The sequence below is a fragment of the Anolis carolinensis genome, chromosome 4 (assembly GCF_035594765.1).
Source record: "Anolis carolinensis isolate JA03-04 chromosome 4, rAnoCar3.1.pri, whole genome shotgun sequence".
Taxonomy (NCBI): Eukaryota; Metazoa; Chordata; class Lepidosauria; order Squamata; family Dactyloidae; genus Anolis; species Anolis carolinensis.
The window spans coordinates 71,433,036-71,458,427 of NC_085844.1; the positions used below are offsets into that span (position 1 = coordinate 71,433,036).

The 25,392-nt window shown below is 35.3% G+C and overlaps 1 protein-coding gene across 7 annotated transcripts in view; it reads left to right on the forward strand.

Moving 5' to 3' along the window:
* The window catches only part of znf236 (zinc finger protein 236), a 58,186-nt gene that overhangs the window by 22,876 nt on the left and 9,918 nt on the right, over positions 1 to 25,392 (forward strand). For 4 of the 7 annotated variants that reach the window (XM_062980603.1, XM_062980606.1, XM_062980604.1 and 1 more), the window contains exons 14-29: positions 1,103 to 1,363; positions 2,143 to 2,393; positions 3,097 to 3,198; positions 7,678 to 7,829; positions 8,978 to 9,078; positions 10,222 to 10,373; positions 11,049 to 11,261; positions 11,592 to 11,862; positions 13,241 to 13,344; positions 13,928 to 14,293; positions 15,370 to 15,515; positions 16,970 to 17,213; positions 18,503 to 18,682; positions 19,387 to 19,545; positions 20,942 to 21,120; positions 23,334 to 23,465. In XM_062980603.1, the coding sequence (XP_062836673.1) occupies positions 1,103 to 1,363; positions 2,143 to 2,393; positions 3,097 to 3,198; positions 7,678 to 7,829; positions 8,978 to 9,078; positions 10,222 to 10,373; positions 11,049 to 11,261; positions 11,592 to 11,862; positions 13,241 to 13,344; positions 13,928 to 14,293; positions 15,370 to 15,515; positions 16,970 to 17,213; positions 18,503 to 18,682; positions 19,387 to 19,545; positions 20,942 to 21,120; positions 23,334 to 23,465 (3,013 nt within the window). Of the gene's footprint in view, positions 1 to 1,102; positions 1,364 to 2,142; positions 2,394 to 3,096; positions 3,199 to 7,677; positions 7,830 to 8,977; positions 9,079 to 10,221; positions 10,374 to 11,048; positions 11,262 to 11,591; positions 11,863 to 13,240; positions 13,345 to 13,927; positions 14,294 to 15,369; positions 15,516 to 16,969; positions 17,214 to 18,502; positions 18,683 to 19,386; positions 19,546 to 20,941; positions 21,121 to 22,796; positions 22,888 to 23,333; positions 23,468 to 24,725; positions 24,784 to 25,392 lie in introns of those variants that run through there. The other 3 variants (XM_062980608.1, XM_062980609.1, XM_062980607.1) reach the window with 3 other exon arrangements.

Here is a 25,392-nt window from a genome sequence, read left to right on the forward strand (position 1 = left end):
TTTGCTATTTTGCACTGAAGTCCCTTTTTGAACCCCATTATCCTCTGCAGAAGTGCAGTTAATTTTAGGAAGCAATAATTTCCAAGGATAGAGAGGAGTATGTCAGGCGAGCCCAAAGAATTCTAAATATGCTGACTGGGCATGCCAGTAGATGGTTTAAAAAGAGGAAGACCATGGGTTGGAGCAGGGGTCCTCAAACTTTTAAAGCAGAGGGCCGGTCCACAACCCTTTAGACTGTTGAGGGGCCGGATTATAATTTGAAAAAAATACGAATAAATTCCTATGCACACTGCATATGTCTTATTTGTAGTGCAAAACAACAACAATAAAAGAACAATGCAATATTTAAAAATGAAATCAATTTTAACCAACATAAACCTATCAGGATTTCAATGGAGAGTGTGGGCCTGCTGCTGGCCAATGAGATAGTCCAGTTAATTAGGATTGTTGTTGTTGTTGTTGTTGTGTGCCTTCAAGTCATGTCAGACTTTGGCCGAGCCGAAGTCTAAAATTAATTAATTAATTATTTACTAAATTTATTTACTACATTTATATCCCACCCTTCTCACCCCGAAGGGGACTCAGAGCAGCTGTATGGACATACAATATATTATATTATTAGCATAGCACAATATTAGCGTTATATAATACTATATTGAACTATACCGCTATACTGTAATATTATATGTACTATATAACATAGAATTGATATTATTGTATGGTATTATTATTAGTATTATATTATATAACATTATAATATTTTTATCAATATTATATGCATATGCAATATATTATATTATTAAAACTGATATAAAATATTATATTATAAAACTGAGGGTGGGGGCCAGGTAAAGGACCTTGGAGGGCCGCATCCGGCCCCCGGGCCTTAGTTTGGGGACCCCTGGGTTGGAGTATCAGGAACAGTGAATATGATTATGCTGTGTTGCTAAAATTTGTTACTGTTCCTACTTGTAAATTTGTATTATTTAGTCAGTTATTAATGGCAATTTTTTTGGACAGTATAGCAGATTCCCTGGCATATATTTACTTTTTCTTCTGTCATCCTTTTATTTCTTTTTGTGTTTGTTTGTTTGCTTTGAAGATCGCATACTGGTGAGAAGCCATTCAAATGTTCCCAATGTGGAAGAGGTTTTGTGTCTGCTGGAGTGCTGAAAGCTCATATTCGAACCCATACTGGATTAAAAGCTTTCAAGTGTCTCATATGCAATGGTGCTTTCACAACTGGTGGGAGTCTGCGGAGGCATATGGGTATCCATAATGACCTTCGACCGTATATGTGTCCATATTGTCAAAAAACATTCAAAACCTCATTAAACTGCAAAAAACACATGAAAACACACAGGTATGTGCCATTTAATATTCCAAATCTTTTCCCCAGGATTCATCACGTAAATGTTTTGTTTATGGCAGGCTTTGATCAAACCACACTCATTTGGGAACTCTAAACAAATCTATCAATGAGTTCAAAGTCAGTCTTTGGATATTAGAGCATTAATGGCAGTGACCTGATAGTGTTTCAACTGTTTAAAAAACTTCTTAAAAAACAAAAAGCATTGGACTTAGAAAAAGTTATGAGAAAAATGCTGAAAAGTTTTTGAAATTTTCCTACTTTTAATTATAAGAACTCTGGTTTTCCATGGCTGAAATGAATCCCTGTCCTCATTTCTGCTGAAAGCTCAGGTAGTTAGGATGTTACAGACTATTCACAAGCATTCAGGTTGATATAAGTCCTTAGATATGCATTCAAAGTTGACTAATTGTTGCAAGGAGGGCAAATTCTTCTGTTGCTTTGCATTGTTGTTTGTTGTGTCATTTCTAGTTATTTTTTGACTTACGGAGACAAAAACAGGAACCTATCATGGTGTTTTCTCAGCAAGACCTGTTCAGATGAGGTCTTCCATTGCCTTTGTCTAAGGCTAAGATAATGTGACTTGCCCAAGGTCACCACTTACGTTTCTGTGGCTGAGTGGGGATTCAGACTACGGTCTGATGAAATCCTAATCCAACACTCAAACCATTATATCCCATATTGCTTGGGTTTTAGATATGCAAAGCTAAAGCAGCTCCTGGGTTCATCTCACGTCTTGACAGTGCAAGAGACATCTCTCCCTCCTCTTTCAGGTATGAGCTTGCACAACAGCTGCAGCAGCATCAGCAGGCTGCTTCAATTGATGATACAACAGTAGATCAACAGAGCATTCATGTTTCCACTCAGATGCAAGTGGAGATTGAAAGTGAAGACCTACAACAAGCTGAAGGAGTTACAACAGACCAAGAAGCTATTTTAGACTTAGACCAGCAACAAGTTGTAGACACAGAAGAATCTGAACTGAGGCCGCAGTTAGCTAATCAACCATTAGGTCAAGATGAAGGTAAATATTCTAACCATAGGTTTTGGGATTTCCCATTGAGTTCCATTGAAATGAGTGAAGTTTAAGATTGTCAAAGCAATTGAGCAGAAGAATTCAGAATTTGTTCTTTGCTTCCCCATTCCACACCCCCGGCTTGTTAGAGTGCAAAATACTAGACTTGGGTGACAGTAGACAGGAAGAATAGGAAGAGCCATTGTTTTTACTTGAGTATAAAAGCAGAAGGAGTTGGAAATATTCAAGGAACCTGATGTGAAAAAGAGACTGTACCTCAGAATGTATTATTAAAAAGGTTTTATTCTACAAATGTACTACTGTTTTAGCCTAGAAATATTTGAATGGCTCTCTTCAAGGGCTGTTAAAATGAGGGAAGACAATACATAAATATTAATAATTATAAGTGAGACATAGACCAAAGAGGTACAAAGGTTATGTGTGTACTCATGCTTGGTATTAACTTCCACATAAAATAAACTCAAGAAGAAATACTATACTGAATGAGATGAAATTGCAAACATGTGAAAGGATGCTATATACTTACATAGCAATTTGAAGCCCTAGAAAGGTATTTTAAAAGTGTTGCATTGCCAATCAGATTTTTAAAATTGTTCTTTAAATCATTTTTCATATTTATTAAATTTTAGTATTTATTGTATTTGATGAACTATTTCATTTGCCTTGTGTGCTCTTGTATTTCTAATTTCAGACAGATTTGTGACATCCCAGCATACACTCCAAGAGAATATAAATCAGTTTGAACAGCAAGCAATAGCACAACAGTCATTTGATCAACAAGTTTTATCGCAAGGTTAGTAAAAATATTAATAAAAATTTATATTGCTGTGACATTGACGTATAGGCGTACACTGGTTGCCATCCTATAGTGTAATGTCATAAGTAGAAAGTATTGAAGTCAATTATATTTCCGTGCCCCAATCTGTAATAACCATGGGCTCAGGATCTATGCTCAAGATTCATTGGGTTTTTTTTCTGGTTGCAAAAGAAACCAGAATTCTTTTGGAACGAGAGTGCGAAGAAGCATAGCAGGCTGCCAGATTACGGGGCATTTGTGAAACCCATCATGCCATTTTCCTCTGTCTCCAGCAGAGATAGAGTCCTTGGAATACAAGTTTGAATCTAGCTTTCTATGCTTAGATTCAGTGTTTTCCACCATTGGTGCAGCTTACTTCCTCCTTAACAACAAAACATACTTTTTTAGAAAACATTTCTTTTTTATCGTAGGGTATTCGTCTCATAGAAATGTAAGTTACTCAATAATGCTAGAAAAAGCATGGTTTAATTCTATATTGTACAAGATATTTGTTCTGCCTGGAATGCCCTCTGCAAATTTCCCATACTTTGAAGTTTGCTTGGAGTTCTTGGAGCCTTTCAAATATTTAGAATTTCAGGTAGGTATAAAAATGCAAACATGGGTTTAAAATATCAGACTCTCTTCCTTTGTCTTCATATTTGCTTCACACATCCGAGGACACATCTTCACTGACTGTTTAATGTATCTTCAAACTGCAGTGGCTAGACAACAAAATGATGTGAAAGAAAGCCCTTAATGTGCATTAGTGCTCTGGTTTGTGTAACCTTTGGGGACTCAAACTGGTTCCAGGATTTCCTATATATTCATCTGCACTTCCTTCAGTAGTGGTTTAAAACTACATTAAATGGTCAGTATAGATGGAGCTGTAGGTTTCTCTCTTTTTTACAGTGAGGGAGGAAAGTGAAAGCTGCCAACATTCCTCATTTAGTCTTTACAGACAAGAATTTTTATGTTCCTGGTTGATTTAATGTGAAAGTTGTATGTGATATCTTATTGGCTCATGTTACCACCTCATTTGCTTTCCAGGAGGGCAGAAATATATAGGAGTGGTTCTCAACCTTTGGATCCCCAGGTATTTTGGCCTACAACGTGCAGAAATCCCAACTGTTAGGATTTCTGGGAGGCCAAAACATCTGGGGTTCCACAGGTTGTGAACCACTGTTTTATAGAAAGCTTCCACTGTAGCAGAGGTGTCGAACTTATGGCCCTCCAGATGTTTCAGACATAAGTTTGACACCACTGCACTATAGGGAGAATGTGACTTACCTCTTAACCAGAATATCCCGAGAGCCATTCTCTTTGATACCCTTCAGCCTTAGAATATTCATTCATTCTTGCATTTGTGTATTTGTTTAAAAAAAAGCCCTGATATCAGAGTGGTCTACAATAAAATCAGTTTGAACAGTTTGAAACGGCTTTAAACAAAATAAATACAACATGCCTTTCCAACTTTTTTTCTGTGGAGGAACCCTTCAAATAATTTTCAGGTCCCAGGAAATCCCTGCATAAAAATGATTATTTTTTAAGCAGAAAACAAATATTTATTCTTTTTGAGTCGCAGTCTCTCAGGGAACTTCTAGCAACCTGTTGTGGTTCCCCATGGTTCCTGATTTAATGATAAAAAACTTACTGAAATCATTGAACACTTAAGTCAGTCCCATTATTTGATATTCGCCCACGTGGGTGTTACAGATGTCAACACTAATGAAATACGATCTTTTTCTTTCTTCAATTTGTTCTCATTTTAAAAACTTGTCCACATATCAAAGTTGGTCAGTGTTATCAAAGATAGATATTAAGGATCAAGAATTCTGTTATTGAACATCAGTTTGTATTAATGATTACTGAAATATAATTGTGGTAGGATGTCATCAACATGAGGTATATTATCGTGACTTTCTTTTTCTCATCTGTATGCATGTGTGTGTGTGTGTGTGTGTACACATCCATATGCATACAAACAAATTCTTAATGTTTTTCCTGTTCCTGTTAATGTATTGGTTTGTGGCCAATTTCTACATTTCCTATTATTTTATTAATACTTTGGACTCTAAATTTTCTGATTTTGCTTAAATGTAAATCATGAAAGCTTTGGGAAGATGCTTGTTTTAGAGCAAAATCTTTGACAGAGCAATTTTTATTTGAATCATCCTTCTCTTTAAGCAATATTAAAATTAAATTAAAAGTAAGGCTTTTTCTTCTTTGGTTTCATCTCTTCACATTTTTCAGTTTTTAGTGTGAGAGATGACGTGATCTAATGCCTTTTCTGATGCATCTGTCTTTTTCTTGCCTTATTGCATGGTTTGTAGGGTAGGAGGAGGAACTGGAATTAAATAAACTTTGGCACTACTGTCAGTATTTCTTTGAGCTGTGCTATATTTTGGCTGAAATTCTAGCTTGCGTTTCATGTTCTATCTTGATTTCATATTCCTATTTTGATTTTGTTATTCACTTCCTATGAGTGAGTGAACAAATCAGAATGTTGGTGTTTATTATTTATTTATTTATATTTGCATGATTGAGGTTAACTGTAGAGTCACATTATTTTAAACCTTGCAGCCATGGTTAATGGATTCTAAACACTATAGTGTAGTCTGTCCTGTTTTATTTGGAAACCTTTAATCTTAGTGTGCTCACTTGCAGCTCCCTGGCTTGTTCCCCTGGTTTTACAAAGGGAGGAGTAGAGAGCCTTAAAATGAAATGCATATGGGTATTTTAAATTCATTAAACCATTACTTATGTAGTTTTCAAGCAGCTTTTGTAATTAGTAAACCCTTCAAATTAACTTGAGCACTCTGGAATTGAAAGGAGTCTTTTCTCTTTATCTCTTTCCGGCCTTTATATGTTGTGGTGCGTAAGCCAAGGGGGCTTCTTTGTTAGTTTGTATAGTTGCAGTGATTATTTAAATATTATACAGAAGTAGGAATATGAATGAGTTGTGGATAATCATTATGTGATAAACTCACATCAGGACAAACATTTTATATGGCCTGCTATTCTTCTGGCTTCGTTGTATAGGCAATTCCCAAGTTATGAACAGTGCTTTTTTTTCTTAGCTAGGGCAAGTGTTTTATCACTGTACGGGCAGTCACCAAGTTACAAACAAGATAGGTTCTGTAGGTTTGTTCTTAAGTTGAATGTGTATGTAAAGTACATCTTAAAAGTGTAACTCCATCCAAATGTATATATTTCTAAGCTTTGGATACTATAGGGAAGGGATAACACACCTGTGGTGTTTTATTTTATTTTGTTTTTTGCTGTGTGTGCCCCTGTTCAGAAGATATCACCCCATTTTCTGTCTCTGAGAGAATTTGATTTTGAAAAAATCAGCTTGTTGTGGAAACAAGAATGGAGCTAAAACCTCAGCTGAGACACCTTTTCCCCATGATAATTCTTTCAGGAGTGAATTGTCCTTTCTAGGGGCAGATTTCTCACCCTTCGTGCTGTCTCACCCCCATTCCTAACTATGAGTCATTTGTAAGTTGGATGTTTGCAACTCAGGCATTGCATGTATATGCCTGTGATACCAATGTAAAGAAAGGGGTTGGGTCAACTTCTTAGACGCATGCATGGATTAAATAAATTTAGAATTTGAATGGCTTCAAAACTTCAAATGTGTTCTGTGGAGAACATTCTTAAAATGGCAGATCAAGGGTAAGTGATTTAACTCTGGATATTTAATAAATACCTGGAATTTTTATGGTTTTGTAGCTTTCTTCCAGATGAAGAGGAAAGAGTAACTTCCCTAAGTTACTGATACATTTTTAATTATTATGTATTGTTGAACCTTATATATTACTAGATTGCTATAGCAACATACAAGATTAGGTTTTATAAATTCCAGAAAACTGTTGTTCTACTCTCATGGTAGAAGTGTCAAGACCCCTCCAACCCTGCATTTCAAGGAGGAGGGGAATTTTAGAGTGTACCAGAGCTGCAAAGGATTGCACAGCTTGTGCCAGTCTAGATCTGTCAAAGATATGGGGGACATTTTTTAGATCCCTGCTGGTTAAGCAAAGGTGATACAGTAGAGTCTCACTTATCCAACATAAATGGGTCAGCAGACTGTTGGATAAGCAAAAATGTTGGATAATAAGGAGGGATTAGGGAAAAGCTTATTAACCATCAAATTACATTATGGTTTTACAAATAAAGCAGCAAAACATCATGTTTTACAATTGACAGAAAAAGCAGTTCAATAGATGGTAATGTTATGTAGTAATTACTGTATTTACGAATTTAGCACCAAAACATTGCAACGTATTGAAAATATTGACTACAAAAACATTGACTACTAAAAGGCAGACTGCGTTGGATAATACAGAACGTTGGATAAGTGAAGGTTGGATACTACTGGACTCTTAAGTGAACTTCTTTAATTTTGCAGAAAATATATTGCAAGTCAGAAATCTCAGGATAAAAATATATAAAGGCTTCTGATTTTTCTTGTGACAGGTTTTACAGTTAATGATGGCTACAGTCAGACAAATCAATTTCCCGCAGTACAGCAGCTCCAGGATTCTAGCACACTTGAATCCCAAGCTCTGTCAACAAGTTACCATCAGCCAAATCTTCTTCAGGTTCCTGCACCGGATGCCATTAATGTAGTAAGTATTCACTTAAAAGTTTTAATTCACTGTTTCTTCTTAAATCTAATTTATTTTGCTTTGTGAAAGCCACACTTCTTTTTTTGTTTTGTTACTATCTTCTTCTTTTTTTGCAACTTCCTCCCTGGTGGTTAGTCTGTCTTATTGAATACTTTCTATGTTGCCTTTATGCAAAGCTTCCCAGCACTTAAAACCAAAACAAAATAGCATGATAAATTACAAAAATCAGAAATATCAGCATTTGACTCCACTACACTAAATACACTGAAGTAACAACATTGAGGCCGGACAGAAGATGTTTCTTAGGTTGCCTCCCATCTTATCTCAGATCAGAAGATGTGGGTGAGGAAACTGCAAGAGTCTCTCTAAATATGACCTGAGTACATGGGCCCATTAGTGAAATATGCACTGTTTCTTTAGACATTGGGATCCTAGGCTGTATATGTCTTTATGGGTTAGCAGTAATACTTTGAATTGTACTTGGAAAGTAATCAATGGCATCATCTACACAGCCATTATAATGCAGATTGGACTGTATTATGTGATCAGTAAAGATGCATATAATCCAGTTTTACTGCATTGATCTGGATTATATGACTGTACACTGATCATATAATGCAGTTCAATCTGCATTATAATGGCAGCGTAGATGACTTTCCAAGCACACTTCAAAATATTACTGCTATTGTAACCCATAAAGGCATATACAGCCAGCAGTAAGAAAGGTTGTCCTGAACAGTCTAACAGCTGTATTTTTGGACCAATTGCGGTTTCCAAACTGCTTTGAGAAGAACAACATACACAATTCATTTCAGTAGACCATCCTACATTTTTCCAGAACCTTGATGTGAGCAAGCTATTTTGGTCCGAGAAAGATCTATACTAATGATACAGAATTAGTATTTAGACAAAAAATGGTGGCTGAGCAGCAACGTTAAAAGACAAATGTCTCTCATTATTCTGACACATCTAATCAGTTAAATGGGCCCCATTTACTACCTGTGAACAGAGCCATGAAAAGAACCATTAAAAAAACTATTAGGTTTTGTTTCTATGCAGTCCAATTTGTTCTGTCTTTTCATAGATATTTAGATAATCCAGTCTTTAATGTTGACCTCATAAATATAAGACTATTGGTTGATTCCTAGACTACCCGCCTAATTCACGATCAGTCCAATGAACTTGAGTTGCATACTGAACGCTCCCAGTTTCTGGAAGACAATGAAGATCAAAGCAAGCGTTCCTACAGGTCTGTTGAGCTTCAGCTTATCCATTTTTATCCATAGGAAAAGGTCATTGCCTTGAGTATCTCATTATTTGCAACAAAAGTAGGGTTGATTTGCTTTAGAATTAGAAGAAAGGCAAGCTGACCAGGATTTTTGTTTTGATCTAATTATTATGCCTGGAAGCGGTAATTCTAGCAAGCATTCCTAAGGCCAAAATTAGATTTTACCTCCTTTTTCTAAAAGTGAGATGAGTATGACTACAGAACAAGATATATATTGACTAGGTGTAGAAATCACTATTCTTTGCTAAGCTTTATTCCTTACTCAGTTGACCTGTTTTGATTTCTAACTTTTTGGTTTTTCTGGATTTTTGCCATTCAAAGACATATAGATCTGCTACTTTTAGCAGTAGATGTAAAAGTAATTGAGTGAAGTAGACAAGAATAGTCTGTTTTGAATGGGCACGTGGCTCATAAAAGCACTGGAAGACAGAATGTAGGAAGCTGTTTTTATTTATAATATTGCACATGCATCATACAGCATGAAGGATTTTCCAGTTGAATAATGATAATAATGAAACTTTATTTCTAGACCGCCCTCTCTCCCCAGAGAGACTCAGGGCAGTTAACATACATATAAACGGCAAACATTCAATGCCACAATTTCTTCATTAATATCAAAAATATAAAATGATAATAACATACACATTATAATAAAAATTCCAAATTAGAAAAAACAATAAATTTAAACATGACAGTCAGTAAAAACATTATTGCAAGGACCAAGCGTATACCTGGACCAATTTAAGTGACCAAGTTGCTGAAAATGTTCAGTCCTTGTTCTAGTTTCATTTAGACCATAGCTGCTATGGGGTGGCAGTTATGTTAGTTGAATGTGAGACATGACTTGTAAAGTCTATATTAGACTTAAATATAAAAAAATTATAATATATATTAGGATATATTAGATATTTTTATATAAGCATATGACTATAATGTCAATCCATTTGTAAAATATATATTTGTCACTGGGAAACCTTTAAGACAAAATGCAATATAGGGATACCAGATTTTACTACCACTATGTCAAAAGCAGTAACAAACCTTTTTTGTTAAGTAATCATAAAATCTCTCCTGTTTTATTCAAAATTATTTTTCTTTCAATAGGTGTGAGTATTGTAATAAAGGTTTCAAGAAATCCAGCCACTTGAAGCAGCATGTACGATCGCACACTGGGGAGAAGCCTTATAAATGTCAATTGTGTGGCCGAGGATTCGTGTCTTCTGGAGTTCTTAAATCTCATGAGAAGACACATACAGGTGATAAAACATTGGTAATACTTGTTTTTTTCTGAAAAATCATTTCAGCCTTATAATAGTTCTGTATCCTAGACATTCTTACTTGAATGTAATAGTGCTTTGGTTACTTTGCTGGATAATACTGTATAGTTCCTAGTATCTGTTTTGAACAATACTCAACCTAAAGCTTTTGAGGACTCTGAAGCAAATATCAGAAAAAGGGAATCTCTGGCCTTGGGGCCTAATTTGGCTCATGTAGGGTTAGAATCCAACTTAGCTGACATGCCCCCCTTCTGAATCTACCAATGCTGTTTTTCTTCCCCTTTTAAATGAGTAAATAAACTGTGGGTCCCCACCCCAAGAGGAGTTCCCTTAGCTCAGTATTGGGATCACAAAAAATTGGCATCTGTAAAAGGTTTCTGAACACCATCCATTTACACAAATATGTTAGCAACAACAGGCAGTGTTGCAGAAAATGCTTCAGCTGTACTCCACAAAAAAGGAAAATAAGTATGTTTAGCAAGCCTTACAAATGCTGATTTATTCTCAGTAAATGTTTGCTCTTTATACCTATTTGTGTACATGGGTCACTTTAAAAGTTCTCAGGGGAAGGGAGGGTTGCATGTTGAAAACATTTAAGAAGCCCTGATCTATACCACTAAAAACCTGTATTTTTAATTCACTTTTTTACTGCAGGGGTTAAAGCATTTAGTTGTAGCATTTGCAACACATATTTCACTACGAATGGAAGTCTTACTAGACACATGGCAACACATATGAGTGTCAAACCATACAAGTGCCCATTTTGTGATGAAAGTTTCAGAACGACAGTTCACTGCAAGAAGCATATGAAAAAGCATCAAACTATGTCTTCATCAGCAACATCAGCTGGAGAATCGGCAGGAGGAGGTGAGCAATGCTTGCTGGATAGACTCTAATAATAAATTTTCTTAGATGGTTATTTGTCATCGTAATAAGCTTATTATGTCTTCAACATTAGCTATGCTGCCAATATGGGAAGTAGATATAAACTATGTTGTGTCTGTAGATGGATGGAACATGTGGAGTGTCTTTGAAAACCTAAATATTTCTCATTTCAACACTGAAATATTTGTGTGCTTTTAAAAACATTTTAAAATAGTGACTTTAAAAAATCAATATTGAGGATGTTTGTTTGCTGTGCTCAACAGGCTTCTAGTAGTACTCCATGAAATAAAATTTATTTTTTTAAATATGCAGAAGAAGAAGAAGAAAACTCTGAAAGGTCTGCTTCTAGAAAATCTAGGCCTGGTGTCATCACTTTCACAGAGGAAGAAACAGCTGAACTTGCAAAAATCAGACCTCAAGAAAGTGCAACTGTCTCTGAAAAGGTTCTTGTCCAGTCTGCTGCAGAAAAAGACCGAATTAGTGAAATCAAAGACAAACAAGCAGAAATGGAAGCTGAGCCAAAGTATGCCAATTGCTGTACTTATTGCCCAAAAAGCTTTAAGAAGCCTAGTGACTTAGTAAGGTAAGATGTTCTATCCAAAGCTGAAGAATCCATGTGAATAATGTTACTTTTACAGCTCAGTTTTGGTCATAGTGGACAGAGTCCGAAGAACCATGTAGTTGTATGCTTGTAGCTTATTGCTTCAATATCCTTTAGCCAAAATGATTGGGGCCAGAAGTGTTTTGTATTTTGGATGTTTTGGGTTTTGGAATACTTGAGATTAATGAAACATAAATTGGTGTTTCATGTATACCTCAAGTCTAAACACCAAATTAATGTACGTGTCATATAAATAGCTTGAAGATAATTTTATACACAGTATTTTAATAATTTTGTGCAGAAACTAAGTTTGTGAATGTTGAACTATCAGAAAGCAAAGGTATCACTATCTCAAATTTGGAGTATTTAAGATTTTGAAATTCTGTATAAGAGATACTTAACCTGTGATCCATTGGGTGCTAGTAAATGAACATTGGACCTTCTTTTAAAAGTCAAGAGAACTTTTGAAAGGTAAGGAGGTATCTCTTCAAATTTAAAATATCCAGAATTTCTTAGTACCTAAGAGTCTTGTAGAAAGCTCTTCTCAGTGGAAATTGATGGTTTGCTTCTACAGAAGGCCTCAAATTCATCAAGTATGAGCACAGTCAGCTGAGATTTTAGTGTTAGTAATCTCTCTCTCTCTCTCTGTCACAATTACACCCACATCCCTAGTGATTATGAAGCTTGTAACATTTCCAAAACTTTAGTTTGACATTAATTTGTTATGTTGTGGATTGGATCTTCCTATTTTTTTAGTGTCAGTTGCAGGAAGCAGAGATCATAGGTATAATATTTATTTATTTATTTTATTTACAACATTTATACCCGAGAATTTTGCAGTGTCTGAAAATGAATGAGTTGTTTCTGATTATAAGCATCTTCTATTTTATATCTCTTTGCTATGTTAAAGTAATATAATAGCTGTAATTCTTTGCATTGCATCTGTTTGTTGCATTGCTGGGAGACCAGAGGTCCCCTTTATGCCTCCCAGATTTGCTGTGGATGGATGGAGGACCCCCCAGAGCAGAACTGGGAGTTGAAAAAAGGAAGAGAAGTCTAGTTTAATGAATTGGAGGTAATTGATGCAAAGTTTGATGCTGTTTTGCAAGAGGTTTATTTATAAAACATAACATACCTTACCTTGAAAGTCTGCCTGGAAAACTGAAAACATTTTCACAATTGTTGCTTTTTGTTGTTGGTATGTGTGTATATTTTTGTTTCCACAGAAATGTACACTTCGCTTTTTTACAATATTCTAAAACTTTGCTATTTAAAAAGTTTGTAAGACACTCTAATTGGTATGTTTGGTTTCTTTAAATTCATAAAACCTATAGTAATTGAAGAACAATTTTTTGGCTAGGCACGTGCGTATCCACACAGGAGAAAAACCTTTCAAATGTGATGAATGTGGAAAGAGTTTTACTGTAAAATCTACTCTGGATTGTCATGTAAAAACACATACAGGTATGTAAAATTGTCTGCACTCCCATCTTTGTTACAAAAGGAATACAAGACAGAAAAATAAAGCATGAAATGGTACAGTACTTTTAAATTTCCGTCTAATCATTTGACAAGGTTGTTTAAGATTTAATGATTTAATACAACAGTTTACTTTCTGTTCCCTTTTGTAACAATAGTGGGATATAAATTAAATAGCTTTTTAATCTTTCAAGTTGTGATGTGAAATTTCTCTGCTTAAAATCATTGAATGTGATACCTTTTCCCCTTTGGTTTGTCTGATGGGTGTTTCTTTAAACAGAGTAACTAAAATATGCTTAGGATAATCATCTCACTTTATTATGGTCTCATTATGAAATAACAATTTGTAATGGATTTTTAAAAATATATTTTATTTGTCCTCTGGTGACCTCTATTGTAAGAGGGTGGGGAAAAAGCACAGGAGGCATATGCCAATTTACTCCTTATATAAGAAGGTGGTCTCTTCCAAGCAAGCTTTTAATCGAGTGCTGTAAGTATTGGGAATCATCTAGTGATTATTAACTGAAAAAAGATAACCCAGTGTCATTCTGCTTTGTTTAACCTCCAGGCCAGAAACTCTTCAGTTGCCACGTATGCAGCAATTCATTTTCTACAAAAGGTAGCCTGAAAGTACATATGCGTTTACATACTGGAGCAAAACCCTTTAAATGTCCTCACTGTGACTTAAGGTTTCGAACTTCTGGACGCAGGAAGACACATATACAATGCCATTTTAAACCAGAGGCCAAGAAGGTCAGGAAGTCTGTGTCTCGTACACCAACTGAGGGACTACAGCCAGTAAATCTTCTGAATTCATCCTCAGCTGATCCTAATGTTTTCATCATGAATAACTCTGTTCTGACAGGCCAGTTCGATCAAAATTTGCTTCAACAAGGTCTTGTTGGTCAGGCTATTCTTCCTGCTTCTATGTCAGGTAAAAATATTGCTTTTTATTTCAGGTTCAGTATACAGAAAAATATATCATCTGAGGAAGACATGTCATGTGCATCAAAAAAGAGATCATATGTCAAATTGTTTCTTGCAGCTGCTTCTTATGGGAATAGTTTCTTTTAATGGGAGGAAAGGGACAGAGTTCAGCTGAAAATGGCATAGGAGAAGAATATTTTCTTTTAAAAATTCTTCTAGATTCCTGAAATATGGAATACAAGATTTGGGTGACATCAAATCTGTTTGAGACTTTCTAAGAAAGGACTGTGTTAAGTAATTTATGGTGTCTTTTGAATATTAATTCTCCTATTACCCAGTTGCAATTTCTAGGCCACATTTTAAGATCATAGTCAGTCCCATTACTTGTGTTTTGATATGAGAATTGCACTGAATTATAATATGTTCCGTCTTGCTTCTGTGATTATTAGCATTTTGTCAGACTGTCAAAAAGATAACCAACAAGTTTAGAATAATTAATAATTTCAAATCACAAATTACATGATAAGATTAGAAATAAATTGAAGGAATAAATACAAATAAATCAATCGCAAGATTATTGAAAACTGTAAATTCCAACAGAGCTTTTCAATAATAAGATCCTAATACAGACTTTTATGACTTACTCATTTGCAAACGTGAAATCAACTTAAGTGCAGATTTTTAATAAAGGCACGAGGTTAGACTTGGAAAATTATAAAGTATTTCATCTATATCACACACTGATCTAGAAGCATTATTTCATCTATGGTACTATTGTTTTATTACTATCTGTCTATACACAATGTAATCATATTTTGCATATTCACTTAAAAGTAAGCCCCAGTGTTCACTGGAATAAATTCCCAGGCGGGTTTGGATTGCAGCATCAATGTGAGTTTGTTAACAGTTTAACCAAGGGTCAGTACAATAATGTTTACCGATTTGATGAATAAAATATATAACATTGTCTATATGGTTATAGGATTGTTTTTGTTTAGTCAAAAAACCTAGATATTGTTAGCATATCTCCTTGAAAATACAATAAGAAAAATAAGTTTACAATACAATTTTTCTCTTGAATAGCTGGAGGCGATTTAACTGTATCCTTAACAGACGGTAGTTTGGCAACTCTTGAAGGAATACAGTTACAGCTTGCTGCCAATTTGGTTGGACCAAATGTTCAAATTTCTGGAATAGATCCTACCACCATTAACAACATTACGTTACAGGTCAGTTTATCCTCTGTTATTTTTCATAAACTATTCATAAAGTACCTCTTAACAGAAAACTGTCCCCATTTCTAGAGCACCTGTGTCTTCATTTTACAATCTGTCACTTAATGAGTAAACAATACCTGTATGAATTTTTTCCTGTTGTTCCCAGCAAGTACTGAGTAGTAGTAATGTGAAAATTCTCAAAGTCTAAATATTAGATTTTTGGTGTGTTTGTGTGCACTGTACTTATTCATAATAGTTAGAATCAAACCTTGTTGTAGGTACCAAAGGATTTGCCTTTACACTAGATAAAACAGCATGCCGTTATTGTTTAGTTTTAATTTTGTTTTCAGTTTTGGGAAAACTCCCCCCTTTTTAAATTTATTATCAATTAGCTTGGGGACCCGGCGGTGCCCGGGTCTTTTGAGAAACCTATGTGGCAAGTTTGGTCCAGATCCGAAGTCGGCTGGGTTCAGTGCTGTCTGTATAAGGGTGAACTACAACTCCCAGAGGCCAAGGATAATCACCCCGAAACCCTGTCTGTATGCTTAGTTAGGCATGATGAGGCAGTGTGCCAAGTTTGGTCCAGATCCGTAGTCGGCTGGGTTCAGTGCTGTCTGTATAAGGGTGAACTACAACTCCCAGAGCCAAAGGACAATTACCCCGAAACCCTGCCTGTATGTTCAGTTGGGCATGATGAGGCAGTGTACCAAGTTTGGTCCAGATCTGATATAGATTTGAAAGAAGACTAGAGGGGTCTTTGTATAACCTCTTTATAATCTTATCGTTCCCATTGCAGCATATATTTTCAGTATGTGCACACTATGGTGACAGGTCAGGAGTAACACAACATTCATTTACCATCTTTCACATATCAAGAGTAGTTTCCATAGGAGATGGAACTTCAACTAATAGGTCTTATTATTGCTCTTGCTAAAACAAAACTGAGAGCCAGCAGCTCTCCAGCTGAAGCAGCTATGCAGAGGAGTGTCCAGCACAGTGTAGTGGTTTGAGGGTTAAATTAGGACTCTGGGGCACTAAGAATTAAATGCCCACTTGCCGTGGAAACATGCTGGGCTCCTTTGGGCAAGTCACATTCTTTTAGAGGAAGGCAAAGACAAACCCTGTATGAACAAATCTTGGCAGTCAAATCCTGTTATAGGTTCGTGCTAGAGCTGTGATGTCAGGAGTAACTTGAAGGCATACGGTGACAAAAATTGGTGAATTAAGTGATTCATTTGATACTTAGCCAATACCATAAACATAAAGACAGTGCAGCATTTTAATAATACATGAAAAATATCCAGCTTTTGCTGCATCTAGTAGATTATTGTTGATGATAGACTTGCATGGACTTTGGTTGTTGTTCCATACAAACTAGTCTGCTTGAAATATTTGTTTATGATAAATATGTGTTGCAGCATGTGAATTGTATCATAAACATGTGTTTTATGGTTCTTTCTTTTCAGATCGATCCCAGTCTTTTACAGCAAACATTACAACAGAGTAATGTACTTACGCAGCAGCTAACTGGGGATCCCAGTTTGGCCTCTCAGAATGCCTCCCTCCAGACAGTAGATAGTTCTGTGCCTGCAAATGTGGTCATACAACCTTTGTCAAGCTTATCCTTACAGCCTACTGTTACCTCTTCAGCTAATATGACAATAGGATCCATGTCTGAACAGGAATCTGTATTGACAACTAGTGCTGCTGGTAGGTAAAATAAAGAAATGTTCCCTTGCAGTTGAATAGAGTTTCATGAACTCAACAGTATGAAAAGAAATGATTGCTACTTAAGTTAAATTATAATTTTAATAATTATTATAATGATGCACTTATACCGATTTGCATATACTACAAATATCTATTTGCAAAGATGTAACATAAATTTAGACTAGATATGCTCATTAGCCAAGGAACCCTTTTTATCTTTTAAATACTGCAATATTAGTTTAAATTATTTAAATGCCAACATAGCATTTTTGAAAAAAAAGGAGGATTAGCACACTGGAATGGCTAACTTCATTAGCCATTTGGAGGAAAATGCGTCAAATTCCTGGTGGCCACAAACATCACATATACACACATCCCCATCATCAGACAAATGACAGTCTCTCCCATATGGATTTAATATATTGGTGCTTAATCCTCAAAAATCTTCTGCAGTTTTACTGAGAGAAAATATAATACGCATCTGTTTTAAGATATCACTCCTTTTCCAGGATTATGACCTTTGTTTTACAAACAAATTTTATTTGGCAGACAATATCCATTGGTTTAAAACAAAACAAAAATCAACTAAAGAATATCAAGACTCAGTAGATGTCAGATCTCTTTTGCTTTTGATGGGGGGAAAAACAGATCAAAGTCTAACTATGACCCATCTCTGAGATTAAGATTGTCAGGGAAGGCCCTGCTCTTGGTCTCACCACCCTCGCAAGTGTGACTAGTAGGGACGAGACACAGGGCCTTCTCAGTGGTGGCCCCTCGTCTGTAGAACTCCCTTCTCAATGAAATCAGAACAGCCCCCTCCAGGATGTCTTTCAGGAAAAAACTTAACATGGTTATGGGACCAAGCATTCAAGCAGTAACTGTAAGCAGTGCAATAATGAGTATTATTTAAAGTGATTGACTAATGGACTGACCCTGGACTATGATTTTGAATTTGCGTGATTTTAATTGATGGTCTAATAATTTATGTTTTAATATTGGGTTTTTAATTCTAATCGTTATTTTTGAATTGTATGTTGGCATCAAATTGCTGCCTGTTGTAAGGCCGCCCTGAATCCCCTCTGGGGTGAGAAGGGTGGGGTATTAGTATGGGAAATAAATAAAATAATTTTTATATGAGAACTCAATAGTCTGGATTAAAGCCCTGGACAGAATGATTCCTTGCTTACAGAAAACACTCTACATTGTTCATGTTGCTACATGTGACTCTTACAACCTATTCTTTAGTTTCTGTCATGTATCAAAATTGTATTGACATTTTTTTATTTCAGGGTCACAGGATCTTTCACAAGTGATGACTTCACAGGGTATGGTATCAACCTCAAGTGGTCAACATGAGATTACATTGACAATCAATAATTCAAGCCTGAGTCAGGTTTTAGCTCATGCCTCTAGTTCGACAACTACAAATTCATCAGGAACACCCCAAGAAATTACTCTTACCATATCTGGCAAGTATATTGTTTTTTACTTACTGTGAAGCTTCTCACTTTTATCCGCATCTGTCTCAGAAATATGAAAGACTTCTCTTTCTCCTAGATGCAGCTTTTGCAGAAATTGACATCTGCAAGAAGAAACCTATTAAGCTTTGAATATAAAATCTTGGCTTGAAAATTGTCTAGATAAGATTTTTGTACCCCTGTTTCTCCCATTATTTTTAGCACATTGTCTGGCAATGATTCCCATTTCACATTAAAAACGTATAGCACTGACTAAATTATTTAAACTAGTGCTCTTAAACTGTGGTCCTCAGACACCAGGAGGCCGTGATGTCCTCATAGAGGATCTGCCAAAACGTGGAGAAATTTCTTGGAGGAAAGGATGCAAGCAGGGAAATCTGTTTGGTAGACAAGAGATATTGGTGGGAACTGTCTTGCAGTCATTACACTCTCACAGCTTTGCTGAACAACTATACATTAATATGTGATGCCCTTTAAAACTTTAAATGAGGTGCATAGTGAAGCAACAGTTAAGAACCATAGATTTAAACTTCTGTGTCATATTAGACAAAAATTGCCTATATTCCCACTGAAGACCGTTTCCTTCATTTTATTTTTTCATAGTAGTACAGCTATTTTATGCTCATGAAAGCATAAGAAGAATGCATAAATACATACAGATTAGCAGCTGCTTATCAATTCCATTTTCGTTGTAGGGCAAGACCTTATTCAGCATAATTCTTCTGGAGGTAATGAACTAAATGGGAACTTGCGATTGACAGCACCAACGATCAGTACTCGGTCAACAGGTACTACACTAACTATAAGTAACGATCACCTGCTCTCTCAAAGCCCAACACTGAACAGTGCTTCAGGTAGGTAACTGGACTCAAGTAAATAATATATTCATGTCTTATATCAATCCTACTCTGCCATTTCAATGTATTCTGTTATTTTTATTTAATTTTTCCATTAAAAATACATTAGTGTGTTTTCCCAGAATATCTTCTCATATTATTTCAAGGATACCATGTACTATCTATATATATATAAAGGAGTAATGGTGTCCATTCCTCCCCCTAAACAACAAAAGTACAAGCCCCAGAACCTAGAAATTTGGCAACACAACCCACCATCCTTGCCCCTAGGTTCCGACAACAAAAAGAAAAGAAAAATAAAGTCCTAATTAGAGGGAGAGAAATAATTGTTTTTATCCAATTGCTGCCAGTTAGAAGGCTAAGCTCCGCCCACTTGGTCTCCTAGCAACCTACTCAGCCCAGTGTTAATAAAAGAATAAAAAAATAAAATAAATACAAATAATACAATAAAAAATAATAAAAAACACTAAAAAAAATTAATACAATAAAATACTATAATAACAAAATAACTAAAAATAATGCAACAAAATAATAAAATATAATAAATAAAAAAGATAAGTTACAATAACATTAATTAAAAATACAAATAACGTCAAATAAAAATTCCACAACAATTTTTAACCAGTACCACCACCACTTTGCCACAGCAACGCGTGGCCGGGCACAGCTAGTATGTTATATAGTATTTCAGAAGAAGGAACAAGCAAAACCTCCTTTGAGTCTTCCTTGCTTAAGAAAGCCTATAAAATTCATAGAGTTGCCATAAGTCAATAGCTGACTTAAAGGCTTGCATGCATGTGCATACACACACACACGTGTTAAAATGGTATCACAGGCTCTGATCAAATTACATTAACAAATTACATTACATTATTAGTAATGGTTAAATATGCTAGAGAAATGAGCATGATAAATAGGTTGCATAGAGGTTTTTCAGGTTAAATATTGAACATCCCTGATCTGGAAATATGTAATATTCCAGAATCTGAAATTGCCCACATGGGTCACTGAGACAGTGACACCTTTGCTTTCTAATGATTCAGTATACACCAACTTGGTTTCATGCACAAAATTATTCAAAATGTTTATAAAATAAATGAATTTGTTAGACTTGGGCCCAATCTCCATGATATATGCAAATACATATATGCAAATTCAAGTATTCTCAAATTCCTAAAAAAAATCTGAAATCCAAAACACTTTTGGTCCAATGCATTTCAAGTAAGAGACACTCAATTTGTGTTGAGTATTATAAAGACACTGCTAAAATTAACAAGATGGAAACGTGTGTGTGCAAGTTATCCATAGGGTACAAAACACTTTAATAAATTTAGAAATCTACTGCTAGATATGATACTAAATTAAGACTTTGATGATGCTTTACTTTTTCCAGAGCTTAATACTTCAAGTGGGAACCTTCCTTCAACACCACCCCTGTCACAGCCCACTCAGAATTTAGTAATGTCATCACCAGGAGTAAGAGGAGATGGTAGTGTCACATTGACTTTGGCTGAAACTCAGAGCATGTTATCTGCTGGTCTTGATGCAGTAACACTTAACATCACATCACAGGTTTGTATTATTTGCTGGAAAAATATTATGTTCTGTTAATTATATTGCAAAACGTGAGAACTTGAGTGTGAATATGCCTTTGATTAGTAATTATTTTTGCCATGAAAGATAAGTATGTCTGTGTCTTGTAAAAGTCTTGTATTGAAACTGCTTGCCTTGTGATGTTTCATTGCATATCTTAACACTGGCATTTAATGAGTGATATTATAAGACTAACCTTATTGGAGGGCTTCAAACTGTGTCTGAGCAGATCTTTCCCACTGTTCAGTTGCTCAGTTCTGAAATAAGTTTTTTCTCGTATCTGATCTCAGAGTTATATCCCTTCTTGGCAGAAAATTAACACAGGCCATCATGTTACTATTATCCCTAATGTCATAACTCCCTCTATCTCTGTTAAGTGTGCTTGACTTAAATCAATGTATGTCACAAGTAATATAAAGGGCTAAATAAAATAACTCTGGGTCTATAGAGATTGTTCTTGGATAAAAATGACTTCAACCTGCACATATTTACTAAGAAGTCCAACTGAGTTCAATAGGATTTCTATTTGAGTAAGATATGCATAGTGATGAACATGGGCACTGATTCTCAAGTTCAACATTACCATGTTCAGAAACCAGCTTGGATGAAGTATTGTATTGGGAATCTTAAGTCCCTTGTAGATTCTTTCATCTTCATATTTCTCACAGTACAAATCATGGTGAAAATATTGCTCTAGTCTATTTAAGAAGTCCTAATTTGGGCCAAAACAGTGATTTCGACTCGCAACGTCTTCGTATTATTGTTAATGCTATAATCATCAGGCAGTCTTTCTCACTGCCTCTTGCAAGAATAATTCATGCCAATTCCTCATCTGGTCCACTCTCACTAATAATATCTTGACCATTTTGAGTACACCATAGAGTTCAACACATTACCACCCTTTATGCCATCCTTCTGCTGAAAATTGCACCAAATTGCTATGCTGTTGTAAAAGAAAGTGTTTCCTTCATCGTATGGATAATACTTCTGGCATTTCACAGTCTCAGTGTGGGATGGTGGATTTAGTCTTATTTTAGATCCCATGATACAAGTCCAAGAAGATCAGAATGATTCCCTGGGACTGTACTTCATCAAGGGGGGACTCACTCATGGTGACAGATCTCAATGGCATCTACTTCCATCTTGCCATTTGACTAAATCTCCATTTTGCGAGAGTCTGAGCAACTTAGAAGCCTTGGGCAGGGCAATTTCACTTTTAGATCTGTATAGAGATCATGTGTATCTTAATCTTCCATTACCATCTTGAAAACACAGCGAAAGCGATGTTTTGTTCTGCTGTGCAGTTCTTTTCTCTGTTCTGAGTTGATAAAAACTCTGTCTCCAGTAAGTTAGTTCACTGGTTACCTGTGTGTGAGAATCTAGAAATCAAAAATAAGAATTGCTTTCTTACCTGTAGCTATGATGCTTTGAAAAATATGATTGCATTTACATTTTTTAAATGTGTGTGAGACCCAGAATGTTTGAATAATTGCATTTTTTAGACAAAGTGTTTTGTAAAGTAGAAGCAAGCTGTTTGAAATTATACTAGGATAGGATTTTTTTTTTGGTCTTCACGTGCATTTCAATTGTTTCTACAACTTTTTAGTTGTAGATAATTGACTGATTTCAGTAATATGGATTCTTTATTATTTTAGAAATGGAGTAGAGGCTGGGGAAGATCAATTATTGAGACTGCTAATGTCAAAATCCCCTTAGCCTAATTCATTCCACTGGAACTACTCTTGAGTAAGTGGTTTGAGTTTTGCAACTTAAGCTTTGAATTCTCCCACTCTGAGGGACCAGAAAAAGCAAGAAATATTTTCAAAAATACCAGAAAATTAGGATTTGAGTGAAGAATGGATTGGGTGGTGTAAAAATTGTTGGTTTTGTATCAATGTGGCTAATTTAATTAATAAGCAACATCGTAACTTAATTCTAATGATACGTTGGTGCTGAAATTCCAGCTTACGCCATTCACTATCATTAAAATAAATTTAATTAAGCTCTTTCTTGGCAATTTTTCAATTTAATTCATTTTAATTGATTATGCTTATTTAGTTTTTATCACTTGCCTGGACCCAAGTTGTATCATATATCATGTATCATAAATCATGTTCAGGTTTATATTCCTTGACTGAATATGGCAGTGAAATTCTACTCAAAATGATTTATTTAAAAATATCTTTTGGCAGGGCCAGCAATTCCCTGCTTTACTCACAGAGTCTAGTCTTTCTGGACAGAACAGTTCCAGCTCACAGCAAGTTATACTAGTGAGTCATACTCCGCATTCAATAACTGGAAATCAGGATGAATTAGCATATCAGGTAAATTGCTTTTATAAACCTACCTTGCATTAAGGCACAACACATGCTCAATGTGTATCCTGTAATTGGTAAGAGGGAGTCATTAATATATCCTCATTACCTTTATCCTTTCAGAAGAAATTTGAGACAGTGCTGTTAAAGAAAAGAAACATTTTCTTTTCAACATTATAATCATTATTCTTTTGTGTATATTAATGAGATTGACAAACTAAATGTATACATATCTATTCAAATATAAGTTTGGTTGAATTCAGTGGGACTCCGCATGCTGATAAATATATGCACGTTGTAGGCTTAGGCTGCAGTCATTTTTTAAATCTAAGAACAATTAGCATAGAACTCTACTAGAGCTTACTTTTGAGTAGACTTAGGATAGATGAGCAATAATAGTGATAAAATCATAAGTGTTTTTTTTCCAGAATTCATTAAATATATTCTTGTTGAATCTGAGGTTATCTGATTGGTGTTGATGATCTATCCACAAATGTGTGGGCCAACGGTGCTTATATATACAATATGGAGTGAGACAGAAGAATTCAGTTTCTTAACAGCTTCCTTTGTTTCCATCAATTATTCTGTTGCACCTCTTCACATCATAGAGATTTTATTTGTTGTTATGTTTATTGTGCTGTTGCTTATATAAAGTCTGACCTTATTAGTCTCCATAACTTCTTACCCCTATGATAGACTACATATTAGCAAACATGTAGCCATTTCTAGTATCTTTATTTTGTTATTTTCATGAAAACATTCTTGTCTATTCCCCCTACTCATTCTTTACTCGTAGTTTGCCTGATTTGGTTTGTAACCAACTCCATCTGACCACATACATTGTTCTTCCTGAATTCCATATGCTTCTTTAAACTTCTGTCAGTTAAGCCTGCTTTTCCGTTTCACTTCCCTTGAAGAACATCCCCTTTTCATCTTTGCTTGGCACTCCCTTTTCCCTGCATCCACAATGACAAATCAATCATTGTTACACAAATAGTCTTACCTGATGATTTTTTAATTTTTGTTTTGGTGGTTAATGTCTCTTTCAATCTGGATTTACTTCAGTCAGGCAACAGCTAATATGTAGCATTTCTTCTTTGCTATAGAATAGTGTAATAAATTTATATATAAATAATATAATTCATTATGGTTGAATATGTCAATGACTTTGGGAATACGGCTGTAGCAAAAAACTGTTACTGAGTTTAAGGGTTTAAGCCTGGAGCTTTGAGCTACAGTGCTTGAATTGCCTCTGGTCTTTGCTCACAGAGTGGGAGTACTCAGAAAGATGGATTGATGGAGACATAAGTCTTAGGAAAATTATCAGGTAAGAACATTTCTGTATTCAAAGGCTTGCTAACATCTGGAAAGCATTTGTCTTTTTAACCTTCATCTATCTACCTAGTTTCACATTTTGTCATTTGGACAGAGTATGTGAGGGTGATTCTTGGAGAGTGGCAGGAGAGTATTCTGTTCTCCTATGTGGACCAGAAATCAGGCCCAAATGTAGATTAATCTAGAAGGTGGAATATCCAAGTTTCCAGATGGTTTATGCCTTGAGAGCAGGTAGGAAGACTGATGCTGGCCTGTGGTTTTTTACAAGCAGCCTATAATTTTGCAATACAGCTTGAGCATCCCTTGTCTGGTATTTCAAAACATTACAAAATTCAAAATTGTCCACATTGAGGGTTAAGACAATAACACCTTTTTACATGTACACATACATTGTTTCAAATATTGTGTATAAAAATACCTTCATAGCATATGTATAAGATGTATATGAAACATAAATGAATGTTGTATTTATATTTTGGTCCCATCTCCAAGATATCTAAAATAAATATGTAACACTTCTGGTCCCAAGCATTTTGGATGAGGGATGATCACCTGTATAAATACAGTTATGTTGGAGCTGTAGAGTCTTTTCTGTCATTTG